The sequence below is a fragment of the Cornus florida genome, unplaced genomic scaffold (assembly GCF_030987335.1).
Source record: "Cornus florida cultivar Cherokee Brave unplaced genomic scaffold, ASM3098733v1 CherokeeBrave_3.0.0_Hap2_Chr03, whole genome shotgun sequence".
Lineage (NCBI taxonomy): Eukaryota > Viridiplantae > Streptophyta > Magnoliopsida > Cornales > Cornaceae > Cornus > Cornus florida.
In genome coordinates, this window is record NW_026775573.1 from 72,291,734 (window position 1) to 72,309,782 (window position 18,049).

The window sequence follows — 18,049 nt, forward strand, 5'->3', positions numbered from 1 at the left end:
CAGCTGAAGGTTTAAAACACATCCATTACGCAAACGATTCTCAAGAAAAGAAGGAAAATGAGCATAGAAACCCTTTTCTTGCCTGTTTAAAATTCCGCCCCAGCGAAAATGGAGGGGGATCCCCAGAATAATCTCACAAAACATATCGAACTGATTCTAAAGCAATGCTTCTTGATGGGAATTTTAAATCCTCCATAAAAGCAAAATGCTGAGGGCAAAAGAAAATCTCTATGGTTATTTGCATTTGAAGTCAAACTAGAATAACAGGAGCTGGAACATTTGCAAACTAGTATTCAACATACAAGTTAGGGTCTCCAGAAGCACGATCTGTAACTCACTGTTTTGAACCCATGGAAGTGAAATATTAAACCATGGAAGAGACCCCACATTCCATACATTCTGTAATTCAGAATTGAAATTCTCATAGCTTAAAAAAAAAAAAAAAGTACATATCATGCAATGGTAACTAAAATACCAATTTATGCATCATTGTAAAGAATAAGAAGGCTGAGTGAAGAAGTTGTCAGGCTCCCATTTAGCACTTCGCTTTCCCAACATTTTTGTAGACTTACTTGGACTGAAGACCATAAACTGAACATACTAACAACTAGAAGAGCACAAATCTAGCTGATGTCGGGCTTCATACGGACGGGGATGCATCTTGAAACACGAAACAGCAGGGTAGAGATAAAAGAAAGTCGACAAAATATAAGAGCACAAAATGATCTCAAGGGAAGATTCATTGGAGTTCAACAAAACTACTATTTACTAGACCATGTGTATCCCAGAGAATAAAGATACCTCCATCTGTTTAGCTCTTCAACTAGCTGTCGCAGCACGAGCCCCTCCTAGTAGAATAAACATAAGAATTATCAGCCAATAAAAGCTAGCAAGTACGCAAATTGCATTCAAGTTTATTATATAATTGATCAACAAAAGAAACATTTTGCATGAAGAAATCCTCTCCTGATATAATTGTACACGTGACATAAAACAATGCATAATATTATATTCAACAGTATGTATCACAGTATTCTGCACTGTACTGGGAACTATGTTGCCTGGACGCATATTTTTTCATTACATGGAACTGGTACAAGAACATAAATGCAGTTTGCCACAATTCAAGAATATGGTACTACAGGGGGAAACCTTATATAGAACATGTACTTAAAATGTGTTTAGAAATGGAAAATTGACTGCCCCGCTCCTATTGGGAAGGGTATAGGAGCTCAAGTGTAAGGTTTGGGTGGGGATGAGAATGAAAAACGAAATGCACCTGCTGTGACTTAATTATAGCTCACTAAGGTCATGTGTTTGAGTTGAGCACTAATACCATATACATCTTTGACTAGATGAAAGAATTTCGTACAGAGAAGTAACTCTAAATTCCAAATCAGTATGTGTGGCCTGATACAATTACAATTTTATTCAGGTTAACAGTACCATATCTATTAAAAAGCATTATGGCTTTGAGCTATCATGTCAACAAGGCTGTTGGGATGGTTTCCGAACACAAACATACCATGTGGCTCTAGCACAGGCTTAAAAGAATTTTAGTCGACCAAGGCTTTAAAGGGCAGTTGCGGAGGGCAACAGCAGTAATTTTACAACATTGGTCACAGCCATGAAAAATTTCAATGTCACAAATCTGGATCAAAATAAACCGATATGTATCTTTTAACTCCAAAATCCAATACAAGCATATTTTTATTGAATTTATTAAATATCTAAAGGTGATTTTATATGAGTAATGGTTTACTAATTAAATTTTAAGGCGTTGGGAAACTGAACAATATAATTCTAAAAATGTGCTAAATTTACATTTCTCATTGATTTTACGAAAGAGCACAGGTTTAAACGAATTTTAGTGGACCGAGGCTTTTAAGGGAAGTTGCAAAGGGCAACAGAAGCAATATAACAATATTGGTCATGGCCATGAAAAATTTCAACGCCACAAAACTCAATCAAAATGAACCAATATGTACCTTTTAACTCCATATTCCAATACAAGCATATTTCTAATGATTTTTATTGAATTTTATTAAATATCTAAGGTGATTTTACGTAAGTGATCATTTACTAATTAAATTTTAAGGCGTTGTGAAACTGAACAATATAATTCTAAAAATGTGCTAATATATGTTTTTTGCAACCTTTTTTTTTTTTTTTTGTCCTTTTAATTCAGTTTCTAATTTACTCTTTTATGAAAAACACATTAATGTAGACTAGAGATATAAAATATAAGATATTTATATATATAATGCACAATATACAAGTACTTGTAGTTTAATGATATACTAATATAGATAATTTTTCAAATTAATTAAAACAAAAAATTCAAAAAAATCAGAGAAGTAAGGAAGTATCACAAAATTTAAAACATAAAAAAGTTGTAAAAGTTAAACATTCGATCATGTTTACAGGTGACTTGCATGTTTTACGAATGTAAATCACTTTATCCCTTTAAAAAATAAGGAAATATTAGAAAATAGATACATCAGGAGATTCGTAGCAAGTTCTACTAACAAGATTGTTAAATCTAACATAAAAAATGTTTTCAAGGTAGATCAAGGTGAAAAACAGGACAAAAAATGAAACATATCACAATCATACCAATTTTTTGGAAAAAATGGAAAGCATTTATCAAAACTTAACAATAAATCTTATCTTTTTCTTTTGAATTTTAATTTTAAGTTGCTTGGTGTGTTTGGAGGTTGTTTAGTAGTTGAGACTTTTTTGGAAGAGAGAAATCCAAAAAATTGGAAAAAAAAAAAAAAAAAAAAAGGTTTCTATTGCTGGGGTGACAAAACAGTACTGTCACGACTCAGTCGCGGCTATCATGGCCAAATGGCACCAAGATGACTGCAAAAATCTGTCTCACCAAGATTTCGACTTGACTAGGTCTTTAACATCATCAAGTACGATCCGAGTTGACCAAATTTTAGAAACTTGTAGTAGACTTGGTGTCATTAGTAGGAAAGTGTCACATCATGTTAACTATTGTAACTAATATAAGAGAATGTACCCAATAAGTATCCTTGCCCTGCATCAAGTAGAATTTACATTGTCCCTACCTCATTCTGATTCAGGGTGAGGGTGAGTTTGGATCTTTTCTATTTGGTGAGACGGATCAAGAAATGGGTGCCTCATCCCGCACATACCCTGACCTATTTCTAAGTATGATGAAATTTATTTTAACAAGTGGTGATATATAATATAATAATAATGCATCTATACATTTCTTACATAATAATTAATTAAGCAACAATATAGAACTTAGTATGATTTTCATAAGTTGAACTACTGCTGAGACATGATCCTTCCATAAAGTATTTCATAAAACGACTAGCGGGGTCTAGGAAGGGTCAACTGTATGCAGCCTTACCTCCAGATGTGAAGAGGCTGTTTCCCATTTTGAACCCATGACCTCCAGGAAATCAATATGATTTTTATAAGTTGAAATACTGCTGAGATATGATCCTTCTGTAGTATTTCATAAAACAACTAGCGGGGTCTGGGAAAGGTCAAATGTATGCAGCCTTACCTCCAGATGTGGAGAGGTTGTTTCCCGTTTCGAACTCGTGACCTCCAGGTCACAATGGAACAACCTTCCATTAAGCATTTCATATAACTCAATTTAATGCTCCTGTAGCAAAAATGTACCATGTACCAAAATGAAAACCTTTTTTTAATGTAAGGATTTTCTGGTAATCATGATAAGAACAATACCACAAAATCCCATCTAGATCAAACCACAACTAACATTTTCTCTCTTTTTTTTCTTTATAGAGTAAAGATCACCATGAGAGCCAAACAAGTTTATCATGCCACCAGTCCAATAACCTTGGATTTGAGGTTCTAGGTTCTCAAATTCGATCACTACCATATAAGCATATTTCACACTTGAAGCGCTTTATTTTATGTTGTCAAAAAAGGATATGTGGTATAAATACTGAGGATCTACTCCCTCTTTTTCTTTTTACTCCAAAAAATGATCTTGAATATTCTACAAGTGTAGAAGGTGTTAGGAAGGGATAATGATTTGGGAGTTTATTAGGCAAGGAAAAGACAATCTTGGGACTATCTGGGGCTATGAATTGTACCTGCAGACATAACTAGGAGTTGAATTTCTTGTTTAGGGTTTTAGGGCTCAAAGTATAAAAGGAAAAGGATTAGGATTTGTCAAAGAGGATTTGAAGATTTTTAAAAGGTAGAAAAGGGGTAAATAAATCTGAAGAAGACATAAAAGGGAAATATAGAAGAAGTTAGGCATGATGCCTAAATTCCCTTCAGAATTACACCTATGGTTTGAATAGCATTACACTATCCATAAAGAGCATAACTGGTGGGGAGAATTTATATAAACCTTCTTGTTTATTACAACTAAAGCATTATATAGATACCATATAGTCTATAAAATTCTAAGCATTCCGAACTTGAATAGGACTGAAACTCCATATTAGAAACATAAAAATTTGGGTGAATTCCCCTATGTATTCAAAATGACATCGACCTTCCCTGTCAAACTTACTGTTAAACGGCATTAATGGAAGTTGCAGTTTTTCTCATTTGTCCTCACATTTAAATAACTTTTCATTATCTTTACACACATTTAAATAATTCTCCTTTTCCATTATTTCCTATTAAGCACCATGTCCTCTCTTAAATTTAAGTGTTTTAAGTCGGTTGTGTCTTTTTCAAGACCCAACACTCCACTCCATACAATATAGCCGGCCTAATAACCATTCTATAGAATTTTGCTTTTAATTTACTTGGTATTCCTTTGTCATAAAGGATATACCACCGGCTTGCCTCCATTTTGTCCACCCGGCTCCAATCCTACTTACTACATCACCATCTATCTCCCCATCTTTTTGTAATATATATTCTAGGTAACAGAAAGAGTTCTTTTGAGTAACTCTTTGGTCTTGGAAGTGTAACATCGTTTTCTACTTTATCAAATTTACATGTCATATATTCCGTTTTAGTTTTACTAATTCTTAAGCCTTTTGATTCTAATGCCTTTCTCAATATTCCTAATTTTGTTGCTAAGGCTTCCTTAGATGTATCTATTAATACTATTCTAGGCTTGCCCCCATTTTGTCCACCCGGCTCCAATCCTACTTACTACATCACCATCTATCTCCCCATCTTTTTGTAATATATATTCTAGGTAACAGAAAGAGTTCTTTTGAGTAACTCTTTGGTCTTGGAAGTGTAACATCGTTTTCTACTTTATCAAATTTACATGTCATATATTCCGTTTTAGTTTTACTAATTCTTAAGCCTTTTGATTCTAATGCCTTTCTCAATATTCCTAATTTTGTTGCTAAGGCTTCCTTAGATGTATCTATTAATACTATGTCATCTGCAAATAACATACACCATGTGACGTTTTCTTGAATATCTTTCATTATTTCGTCTAATATTATCGCAAATGACTTAACACCGATCCTTGGTGTAATCCCACCTTTACGGGAAATCACTAGTTTCCCCGCATGTAGCGTTAACTCTAGTCAATGGCTCACTATACATATCCTGACTAAGTTTATAAGTTTTACAGGTACTTGTTTTTCTGTAGAGCCCACCAAATTATGTCCCTCGGCACTCTATCATCTGCCTTCTCTAGATCTATGAAAACTATATGCAAGTTTGTTTTGTTTACTCCTGAATTCTCCTATGAGTTGTCTTATGAACTATAAGTTTAATCTTTGCTCTATTATTCTTTTCCACAATTTCATTATCTGACTCATTAATTAAATTCCTTTATAATTTCCATAATTTTGTATATCCCCTTTATTTTTATAAATTGGTACTATTGTGCTTTTCCTGCACTCGGCATTCTTTCTTCTCTTAGGCTATGTTTGGTTGGAGGGAAGGATTAAGGAGGGATGGAAGAACATTTTCATGTTTGGTTGGAGGGAAGGATTAAGAGAGGGAGGAATCAAGGAAGGATTCCTTTGTAATTTTCTATCCGCCCAAAATTGGGGGGAAGAGGAGAGACAAAAAAAGATAACTAACAATTATTTAGTAATTTACATTTTTAACCTTTCTAAAAATTAAAATGAATATCTAATTTTTATTATTATATATGATAAAGGTATATTAGTAAAAAGAACATAAAAACTCTCTTTCCCTCCCTTCCAACCAAACAAGAAAAAAAATGTTACCCTATCTATCATTTCTACTATCCATTCTATTCAACCAAACAAAAAGTGAGAGAGAAACCTTCCCTTCCCTACGGATGCCTAATCCATCTCCCCCCCCAATCCATTTTTCCATCCCTCCAACCAAACGAAGCATTAGAATTTTGTTAAACAACTTTGTTAACCATTCAATGACTATCGCTTGGGTGCAAACAGTTCCTTGAGAAGAGGAGAAAGAAGAGGGAGGAGGGGGGTGGTTTAGTATCAACTACGAAAAAAAAAAAAAAAACACATTCAATGGCTATCACGACTAATTCATTATTATGCATTTCATTTTCCATTCCTATGCGCAGTTCGTTACTCACGACTTCTTCTCTAGTAGATTCCTCATGTAGCAATTGTTCAAAAGTAATTGTTTTTTATCTTTCTAATATATCTTTATCGTTAACTAATATTGTTTGATCTATATCTTTAATACACCTAACTTGATTCATGTCTCTTGTCAACCTCTCTCTATTCTTTGCCAATTTGTAAATAGCTATTTCACCCTTTTGTTTAGTGCCTTTTGTTTTAGCTATGGCTATCATTTTCTTAACTTCATATTTATTTTTTATTTTTTTCTTTTTATTTTTTATTTATTTTTCTATTTCTCTAAAATACTATTGTTTCTTACTTTTTTCCATTCTTTAAAGCTCATTTTTTTTTGTTTTTTTATCTTTACACACATTTCAAGGGCAAAATGGCATTCTAACATTTACTTTGCTAATATAAGCAACTTTTAAATTGTCTTGATCGTTAAGAGAGGACGAATGTGTTACCAACCCATATAACTTTTTTTTTAAAGTGTTACCAAACCATATAACTCAAAGGTAGCAAGTGTAATTTTTCAATTTTTCTGAATTAAGGGGGAGGTCACTATAATTCACCCAACAAATTTTTACCAATGGTACTCTTAAGAAAAACTATAAAGATCCAATATTACAACCTACCCAAAATGTGACCATAAACTACTACTACTACAATGGTACAATTACCAACATCTACCAAATCTAGAAATTATCAAAATACTTTGATCGGCTGACCCTAAAACGTAAAATTAAACCAGCAACAACAGACTTGAGTCAAACTAAAACTTGATTCCCAACAGGCTCCTAATTCAAATCAAGCTAACTTTAAAACTTTTTCTTGAACTTATGTATCGCATGAAGCCTACTACCCACTAACACATTTTTTGAGGTTTTGTCATTTTCTTAGTAAGAATGGGTGACAATATTTTGCCTGAATAGTTTACTAAGCTAGTTGGCAAGACAACAAGTTACCAAAAAGATGCTGGTTCAATAATCAGTAATTAAAATGTTCGAAAACTTTTTCTTGAACGTATGTATCGCATGAAGCCTACAACCACAACACATTTTTGGGGGGTTTTGTCATTTTCTTAGTAAAAAAGGGTGACAATATTTTGCCTGAATAGTCTACTAAGCTAGTTGGCAAGACAACAAGTTACCAAAAGATGCTGGTTCTATAATGAGTAAACAAAATGTTCACAAATGTATTTGTTGTAAAATAAGCACCATGATAGTCAGAATATTAGCCCAATTTTACTCAAATTAGAGTCAAATTTCAAATTTAAACACAACTCAATAATGCCCAAATTTTGCCCCATTTAAGCCCAATTAGACCTGATTGGAGGGCCAATATCGGGCCCATACGCAACCCGCCACCTGGCTTGCTTAGTATAACAGCCTGGTGGGCTAGGCTTGGACTTCAAAGTCGCTGGCAACACTGGCCCAGCCCCAAAATTACCCGACCCACTATTGACCCCTAATACAAGTATAACATAGAGGGTATAACCTTTTTTCATTTTCAACTTTGTATTGGGATGCAGTTTCATCAATTTCTACTTCTATATAAAAGCAAGTTCAACCTTTCTAGCTTTAAGTTGTGAATTGGATTTTAAGCTGTTCATTAGGTTTCGCTTGTCAAGGAGGGAGAAAGTAACCGGCCAATATGTCCTCCCTCCATCAACCACTTCTAAATAGAATTCTACCATTTTGCCTCTCTATCGTCTCCATTCTCTATACTTTCTCTCTTTATCTACAAAGTTGAACAATACTCGAATAATCTTCTCACGGTTGACTCATTTTATTTAACACTATTCAAAAATTACACCAATGGGAACCTATATTCAATTTCTAACAATAGGAAAAAAAAAAAAAATGACAATCTCGTGAACAAAATTCAAGCGAAAACAAGAAGGAAAAGGTGTGTGCTATATTGTATATTGCTAAAGTGACGATAAATTTCTATGATAAACTTCCATTAGGTTATCGACAAAATAAATAAAAATGAAAATAACAAACTGCTAGGAGTAGTCAATAGAGTAGAAGTGTTAAAAAAAATTCATGAATACATCAGTGGTTAATGGTGCAATTATTCCAAATGCAGATCTAAAACTTATGAAAGATAACAAGAACACAAACCGCAGAGTTGAAAATTTCTTAGAAGTGATTTTACTTTGGTGGTGTCATCAAATGAAATACATGACCACAACAGCAATTGCCGCTAATGTTATAACATGGTTGGATTTTTAGACCAGCACTACTTTTGCGGAGTCATTAAGTGCAAAGCTAAAGTCACAATAAATAAAGCACTGAAAAGAGTTCTTTTTTTGGAATTTTTTTTTTTTTTTTTTTTTTTCGGAAAATACTGAAAAGAGTTCTTGCTATATAATATGACTCCAAAAACCATTTGCATTTCCTTTTGCAATGAAATGCATGACTGCTAACAAATTTGCAAAGCATTTTAGATTGCACGACTCATCTTTACAAAAATGAGATTTTACTTGTAAAATAAAATAAAAAATAAAAAAAGACTCATCCCGTCATCCACCCCCAGTTATAAACCAAATCATAAAGAAAATTAAAACATTGGTATGGCCAACAAGTAACAGATTACCAATTTGCATATAAGAAAGTAATAAATAATATATTTTGCTAGTTTAACCAAGTTAAGCATTCTATTTCTATCAGAAAAATAAACCCATGAGATAAAAAGTTATTGAGGTTCACCTTTTCTCTTGTTTGTACCAGAAGAACCGACCTTAGATGCTACATTCCCAGGTCCACAACCAGGGAGCTCCTTTAATCCGGAATTCATGCTCTCCAGACACTGCAGATTCTCAAATTCACAACCACCAAAACCTTGACCGTTTAATGCTACACCTTCCCCACTTTTTCCTTCCACCTCTGGATGAAGGCAGTAGACCTGATCATCACACTGTATATTACAAGGATTCACCACATATGCACCAGCTGAGTTCGAATTAGCCAAGTTTTGATACATATCTCCACTCTTGACCGACTTCTGATAAGGAAATGATCCAATCTCCCCTTCAATCCTTCCTCGAATGTCCACAAGCAAACACTTGAGCCTCGCAACCTCGGCCTCCAATGCAGCCTGACCCTGCAATCTCTTCAACAACTGCTGATTCAAACCCCTCAATCTGCGAACTTCATCCTCTAACGATGCGGCGCGAGCCTTCTTCTTCTCTCGGTACTTGCGAACTGCTTCACGATTACCCAATGGGCGTTTCTTTGATTGCTTTTCATCAGACTCTGCAGTATCATCACTGGCAACTTTATCCTCAGTTGGGGCAGATACAATTTTGGTGTGCACATGAAAACAAGTGTGTGTATGTGAGAAATCAGGGCCTGGTGGGTTGCAAGTGTGAGTATGAGTGCAGGCATGTGTGTCCTGGAGAAGTTCATCAAAAAAGCTGTCCATCGAGCAACTGCTTGGGAATTCACCAATACTCGAGAAATCAATCTCCCCGTCGTCCATCTCGATGAAGAAACAAAAAACTCTAGAGAGGGATAAATTAATAATTTTGATCTTGAAACTGATTAAAATTTGCTGTCTTCTCTTGATTGTAGATACTCGATTTCTTTATAGTTCTTACCGATTTCAAATTGGGTGATTCAAAACCCGAACCCTAACAAATTCAGAAACAACGATAGATGACAAGATTAGGATTTCGAAAGCATGAACCAGATAAAAAGTTGTGTATCTTAAAAATTTTAAAGCCTGCGACTTGAAGAATCAGTAAGATATCAAAATGGGTTTGACAACAAGTCAATACAGAAACAAATTCGAACCCTAAAAATGAACTGCTTATTAAACCTATGCACTTGAGCACAAATATCACAACCTAGATTATTCTGTTGGATTGAAGAACAGCCAAGCTAAACAAGCAATGAACTTGAACTTTAATGGGTTTGAGAACAAGTCAACCCATAAACAAATTCGAACCTGCCTAAAAAGTTATGAACTTGAGCACAAATATCGTATCCTAGATTGTTCTGTGTGATCGCAAAACAGCAAAAATAAACAAGCGATGAACTTGAACTTTAGAAGAAGACTTACAGTAGAAATCCTCAGACGAATCAATCCTACGGAGAGATTCGAACCAAATCACTGCGGTTATGTTCTTTGTGAACTAACTATCTCGGTGATGAAGGATCATGAATTGGAATTTGAAACCCTAGGAACCAAGGGGCGGTGTTGAGAGAGATGGTTAGTGGAGATCAGAAACCCTAGAAAAAGGGGAAAAGGGTTGAAACATGGCAACATGTAAATGGCGGAAAATGAATTGAAGACACAGGAGCCATTGGGTGGTTCAGAGATTTCATAGAACAGGGTCTCTTTAGAAAGTCAGAAACTCAAAAAGGTGTAGAGTTTTAATTTATAGTTATTTGGGGGAGTGGTGTGTAAAATTCCAAAATACTGGAACATTGGGCAATCATTTGACAACTTCGAGGCAATGTGTGTACATCATTCTGTTTGCACACGTGTTTGAGCGTAACACATCCAGTATCTTGACTAACCAAATCTTAATATTCAACTCATTTATTACTCTCTCATTTTCTCTAGCGAAGGACAACCTTAAAAAAAAAACAATATCACTTTAAAAAATTGTAACTCACAATATAAATTAGTCACAGTTTTCAAACGTGATATTTAATTTGAAATAAAGATAATAGTACTTAGGTTACTTTCAAATAAAAAAATAATAAATAAAATTAGAAATTAGGTTTTTTGGAATAATTTTTTTTTCTTAAATTTATTTATTTTTTTAAAAAAGGCCTTTTTAATTATTTTTTTTTTAGGTATTGTCTTTTATAATAGTTTGAAAATATTTTTTTGTTTTTTTATTTTTATTTTTTGAAAACCATTTTCAAAATGACAAACCAAGTAAGCTCTGTTTTTCCCTTTTTGAAGTAATAACAAGAAAAAGAAAAATGGAAATGAAAGCATAGAGTAAGGTATGCTTGGTTTACAATTTTTAAAACAGTTTTCAATTTCAATTTTTTCACTTCCATTTTTTCACTTTGAAAATACATTTGGTTCTGAAAATTACAAAACAATATTCAGAGAACAAAAATTCATAAATCTACTTGGTTGTTGTATCTAGTGAAAAAAATTTCTAAACTAAGAAAACAAAGAATATTGTACATCACACTTTTTTATTTATTTACTTATAGGATGTTAACTACTAATGTAGATACTTTTCTTTTCTTTTTTTCCAAGTCTACTAATGCAATATTTATTCATGTGTTTGGGGATACGTTACTTTTAAAAGCTAGTATTCTTAATTTATTAAAAATTGCACAAATACAATATCATAAGTTTAAATAAAACATGAAAGGTACATGATTTGGTTAAATTAAATAGAGTTAAAGAGTTACACGAGTTAATTCTAGTGTCATATGCACTTTTAATTGTTCATGCATTTAGTTTAACTATACATAAGACAGAACATTAGAAACTTAGAGAAATTGTAATGATCCAGATTTTATTTTATTTTTCTTGTAATGACCCGGGTTTTTATTCAACCCGGTGCGTCAGTGATGACCCAAAAGTTGACTCGATAACGGATCCGAAGTGCGAAAGCAAAAGATAAAACAGTGGTCTCAAGAGACACAACACGTCCTTAAGACACCAATGTCACCTTTAATGAGGTCACGGAACCCAAAGAAAACAAATGTGGAAGCGGCGTTTCAAAAACGGACAAGTATGGACCTAGGGGTAAAATGGTCATTTTCAAGGTGAAAGTGGGTACTACCGAGCACACCATTGGAAAGATAATGAAAAATCAATCAGGATAGACTCAAGAATCGCATGATTCGGAGTCTGAACGAAAGAAAAACAGCAAGATAAAGAAAAACAAGCACTTAAGGCTAAAAGGATAAACTGGTAATTATCCAGGAATATCCGGGTGTAACCGAGCACACAGTTGGATAGATGACGAAAAATTAGTCAAGTTAAAAAAAAAAATTGACTTGATTTGTAATCCGAACGAAGGAGATACGGCTAACGGAAGAAAAAAGACAAAAAGAGTCAACCCAATACCATCTAACCAGTTACCAAACCTTCCTAACCGGTTAGGAGGCCAAAAATGAAGACCACAACACTGCCCACACTCATATAACCGGTTATGTGGAAGCCACCACTCGATCACTTGTGCTACAACTCAGCAAAAACATGGCAGCAGGGGATTTTCTAGGAAAAATGAATTTTTGAGGGCCAAGATGACATTTTTTGGAAAAACACAAAGAAGAAACCCCCCTCAAAATTGATTTTTCTACGTGACATTGCAAAAGGAATCAAAAAACATACTATAAAATGTCCAAAATGCCCCTCTATGAAAATTGATCATGAAGGTCAAAAAGCTGCTAAAATACAAAACTGAAACCTGAACTTTGCAATGGATTTCCGGTGCCAAGACGACATTTTCTGGAAAAACACGAAGAAGAAACCCCCCCTAAAATCATGTTTTCTATTCAACCATGTTGAAAGAAGAAAATAAAACTACAGTGAAAAGTCTAGAATTCCCCTAGGTCAGATTATGCAATAAAAACGCAAAATGAGTCCATAGGAGGCTCAAATCACCAAGGATGGAGTTTTTCTTAAAAACGATCATGTACGTAAACGTAACTTACCTATTTGGACGTGCTACAATGATCCATGACTTAAAAATACCGCCAATGCAAAATCCGACCCCCCAACGGTCAAAAAGGCGAAAATGGACTTGAAATGGAAAACATGAAATCCAAAAATATAAAATGGAGTCAAATGACCATTTGGCCCTTGAAACCCTATGAAAGAATAAAAATGGAATTCCCACACCTGATGCAACCATGGTGAGATAATGACTTGGCATTTTTCAATATTTTCATAATATTTCATGAAGTTAAAAGTTACATAAAATGCGATATACATGTCATTGGCCTCTAGCCTCATCTTATACATTGTAAAAGGTACACTTATGTACACATTACATACATGGAATCAAATATGCACAGGCTATAAGTGGCGTTTCAAGCCAACCTTTACAAAAATTAAGACCTTCAAGTCTACAATCATCCAAGCAATGATGAACATCATGAACTAAGTCTTCATACCTGAACAAAACCCCCATTAACTTCGGGGTGAGTAAACAAATTTACTCGTAGAGAATGAGTATGCATCGACTCGATTTCTTTTGAGATTTTTACATTAATTTGAAACAATTCAAAAAGGTCATGCCACCTAATGTCTATGTCAAAGGTTAGACTCAGGGAGCATCCTAAGCTACTCATGCAATTGAAATAAGATACATTACATACAAGCATACTGGTTACAAGTGTACTAAACGAAGATGAAAGCATGCGAGGCAAGTATACAAACACAGGTATACTGAATGTGATACCCTCAAATTTTAGAACACGGGTTGATCAGGTCCGCGCACAAAGCCAGGGGATATCTGTCAATCAATAATAAACAAGAATAGAATACAAGAGGAAAAAAAAAAATAATAAAATAAATAAACAACGCTGGAAGGGAAAACTAAATTAATAATTAAAAAACAAAACCTCTGATGACATAATCTCTAATAAAATTCAATAATAATAATAAATCTCCAGAGTACAACTTGGGAATCTATACCATGTAGACCCCTAATAAAAAAAAATCCCAACTAAAGACGAAGTAAAAAAAAAAAATGTCTAACTCAAAAATAATAAATAATAACGAAAACATAGTGGAAGTCCTACGTCTATGTCACCGGAAGAGTGATGAAGTCTGGCCTCTGTTCAGCACGAACTGACTCTACGTCTAGAACTATCGAGGACCTGAAAAGATAACAACAAAGGTGGGTCAAAACCCACGAACAAGCCCTTTCTACTACATCCTAAACAAAGACCCGATAAACGATCCAACCTAATCTGACTCATGTAATAGCTATGTAGGTCAGTATACATAAGTATACACATTATAGACTCTCACTGGATCATAAGACAGCCTCAACCGGATAGTAGGTCTCATGCAAGCGCACACAAAATGGTCACGAGTATCTCTTCTACCAGGGCACACACATTCCTAGATCCAACTACTCATCTTACCTGGCAATATACGCCAACCTTAACCATCAATTCCAAGATCTCAGCTCGTATCATGGTACCCAATTAAAATTTACGTATATAAGTCACTATAGTCATATCTTGACAATAGCACAATTTAAGGTCATAACTATATCCTGACAATGGTATGACAAAACGCATGAGTCTAGACTTATTAGTCAACCTATATATTTATCAGCAAGCCATATCCTAACAACAGTGCTTTTAAGACCATATTCTGACAATGGTCCTCCATTATACACTCATAATCAAGTTTGTATAAGTTTATATACACATATAGTCACATGCATGACTATAATCACTTTATAGACTATAACAATTGATATATAATCAAAGTCAGCAATGGGTATCATACGAGTGACTTGCAACACAAGTGAAGTCTCAGCTACCGTCATATGCATCATTAATAATAATATTTATTTGAAATATTTAATATGGTGGTAACAACTTCTATACATAACATGCAATTAACTTAATGCAAGTAAAGCTATATACATTATCACATGCATCATCAATTATCATATTACCATCAATATATATAAAAAAAATTAAATATACTACTGTCATATGCATGATTAATAATAATATTTATTTGAAATATTTAATATGGTGGTAACAACTTCTATACATAACATGCAATTAACTTAATGCAAGTAAAGATATATACATTATCACATGCATCATCAATTATCATATTACCATCAATATATATAAAAAAAATTAAATAAACTAAAAGCCATTAAAAGTCTTATGCTAATAACTTAACACGCGAACAAAGCCATTTATTATTTCCTACACAATTAACATGGCATTATCCTCTATAATAAATTTTCTTTCAAGATAAGGAAAACTTTTTAATAGATAATTAATTACTAACCTGCAATTAACAATTCCATTATATTACTTTAATGTCATTAGAGTAGTTACCTTACAAGTAAGCACTGTTAATAGTCAACCTATAATTGACTCCATAATCAAGTAATGACTTATATATACCATAACTTGAAAATCAAGCACTCACCTGCTAGAAGACTTACACAGCTTGTATATGTGCCAACTGACCCCAGACAACATGGGTCCTTACTGGAAAATTCGCAAAGCCCAAAAATAATAAAATAAAATGAAAAAAAATAAAAAATAAAATAAAAAATAAAATAAAAACACATCATCCCTCAACTACCGCATCGGCGAAGCCGACTGCCCCTTCAACCTTACCCCTCATCCTTCCACCTGAAAGACTACAATCTCCTCTTAAATTCATAATTAAACTGTTTGCAACTATGTCATAGCAGGTCTCAACAACCCACAACAAGTCCGGTTAATCAGTCCTCTTTTCTTAAAAAAAATAAAATAAAATACATTATTAAAAACTTAAAAAAAAACAATCAGAACTGATACACCAATACTCATATATATATAAATTAATTTATCCTTTAGCATGAATAAAATCAAACCAACCTAAAATTAATTTCCTAACATCATTCTAAGAGTGAACCGATCACAAAATCAACGAGGATGAGTAGAACGAAGACTTGCCTTTTATGAATTTCGGATTGAAAACTCTTTTCTTCTCCAATTTCTCACCGTCCCTGTCTGTTTCGTTTTCCTCTCCACAAACCCATGTAACAGACTTACATATATATATATATATATAAAATATGTCAACTAACCTAACCTAATCCTATACTACCCCAAAATACTAGCAGCCACACCCAATCAAAACCAAAACTAATTAACTCCAATTATAATACACTAACTTGCCACAACACACTTTTATTTAATTTATATATATTTATATATAAACAAAATAAGACAATCTATAATCAACTAATAGTGCAAAGCTACGTACAGGTAAATAATATATATATATATATATATATATATATATATATATATACCTAATTTACTAATAATAATTTAAAACAACAAATAATTAATACAAATAAAGACTACTAAAAAATTAAAATAATAATAAACAGTCCAATACAAAATTTCACACACAAATTCAAATAGCCAGGTAGACAAAAACAAAATAAAATAAAAAAAACATTTGATGAGTATTGAAAAGTGCGTATTTAAACCCCTTAAGCTTAGGCATTCTAGTACCTTTATCTATCTTACTTTACCGTTTTAGATTGATTTCGTAATATTTCCATTTTCAGGCACTTATTCCGAAAATAAGCTAACTCAGCCAAGTAAGAGCTTAATTGAAGCAATTCTGGGATTAAACAAAGAAATGAGCAAAGTGGAGAAAGAAAGAAGCAAATGAAGCCAAAGGTGGGAAGCAGCAAAGTTCGATCGATCCAACTTCAAGGTTTGATCAATCGAACACTGATCGATCTCAGTACTTCAAGATAGATCCAAATCTTGACCCAAAGCATAAAATCCAAAGTTCAATCGATCCAACACCACTCTTCGATCGATCGAACACTTTTGTCCTTATTCAAATGATTGATCTTATCCACAGCTGTACCACCCACTAACCACTTTTGTCCTTTTCCCAAAAATATCTCCTAAAATATCTCGGATTTGTCTTTTCCCAAAAAGCTCAACCAGTTGGATCGATCCAGCCTCAGTTCGATAGATCTCAGCCAAGTTCGATCAATCCAAGTTCAAGGTTCGATCGATCGAACTTCCTCCAGTGCGAAAAAGTTAAAAAGCCAGCTTGTTCAACCCGTCCTTTATCCAATCATTAGAGAATATTCTTTGCATGGCCCCAGCTCATTTTGTGTGTCACTTGACCTACCTAAAAAAGGAATATGATGCACTTTTTGAGATATATACAATTCTAGGGATTATTCTCAAAAGAGGCAAGCTTTAAGGAGGAAGAAGAGGAGGAGGAGACTAGAGACACAAAGGGGGGAGTTCTCCATCAACAAGGAGCAGATTTCTTCCATGGAGTTAGCCCTTGAGGGTTGGAGTAACATCACTGTAATACCCCTAATATTTAAAGGACAGTCCTGGAATTTAATTAATTATTTAAATTGTGTTTTTATTTGATTAATTGATTAATTGCTGTTAATTTAATTATTTGTGTGCATTTTTATTTAATTAATTGTATTTTTATTTAGTTAATTGGTTAAATTGTATTTTATTTGATTAATTGATTAAATTGTTTTATTGTAATTATTGTAATTGTTTAAAAACAATTAAATAGGTTAATTGGTTTAATTAGGTTTGTATTTTCCTGTATGTTCACGTTGTAGCCGACTTAGGGTTGATGTAGAATTAGACTTAGGGTTTTAATGACGCCCTATATATATTGCATTATACGTATGTTTAGGATTACAAACAAAACCCTATTCACGTATACAGTGAGATAGAGAGACACAGAGAAACAGAGAGTGAAAACTTGAGAGCTTGCAGAGAGGTTCAAGGAGGTTGTAACGGAGTGCTTCTGGGTTGAACCAAGAGCGCCGAAGGTGTAGAACAATAGTCGACAAC

General features: G+C 33.6%; 1 protein-coding gene and 1 long non-coding RNA gene across 2 annotated transcripts; both read right to left on the minus strand.

Moving 5' to 3' along the window:
- Positions 1–256: 256 nt before the first annotated feature.
- On the minus strand, positions 257–10,861 carry LOC132300763 (basic leucine zipper 23-like). Its single transcript, XM_059797994.1, has 3 exons — positions 10,572–10,861; positions 9,218–10,140; positions 257–848 (listed from the first exon to the last, which is right to left on the minus strand). The coding sequence occupies exons 2-3, from the start codon at positions 9,987–9,989 to the stop codon at positions 820–822; spliced, it is 801 nt and encodes a 266-aa protein (XP_059653977.1). The 5' UTR covers positions 9,990–10,140; positions 10,572–10,861; the 3' UTR covers positions 257–819.
- A 3,160-nt stretch (positions 10,862–14,021) lies between these two features.
- Positions 14,022–16,135, minus strand: LOC132300764 (uncharacterized). Its single transcript, XR_009480562.1, has 2 exons — positions 14,588–16,135; positions 14,022–14,317 (listed from the first exon to the last, which is right to left on the minus strand). It is a non-coding gene; the product is annotated as an uncharacterized LOC132300764 (long non-coding RNA).
- Positions 16,136–18,049: the final 1,914 nt, after the last annotated feature.

Coding starts and splice junctions, on each gene's coding strand:
- LOC132300763 (XM_059797994.1), bottom strand. CDS start 9,989: ATGGACGACGGGGAGATTGATTTCTCGAGTATTGGTGAATTCCCAAGC. Junction 849..9,217: donor TGGTACAAACAAGAGAAAAG/GTGAACCTCAAT, acceptor TTATTCTACTAG/GAGGGGCTCGTGCTGCGACA.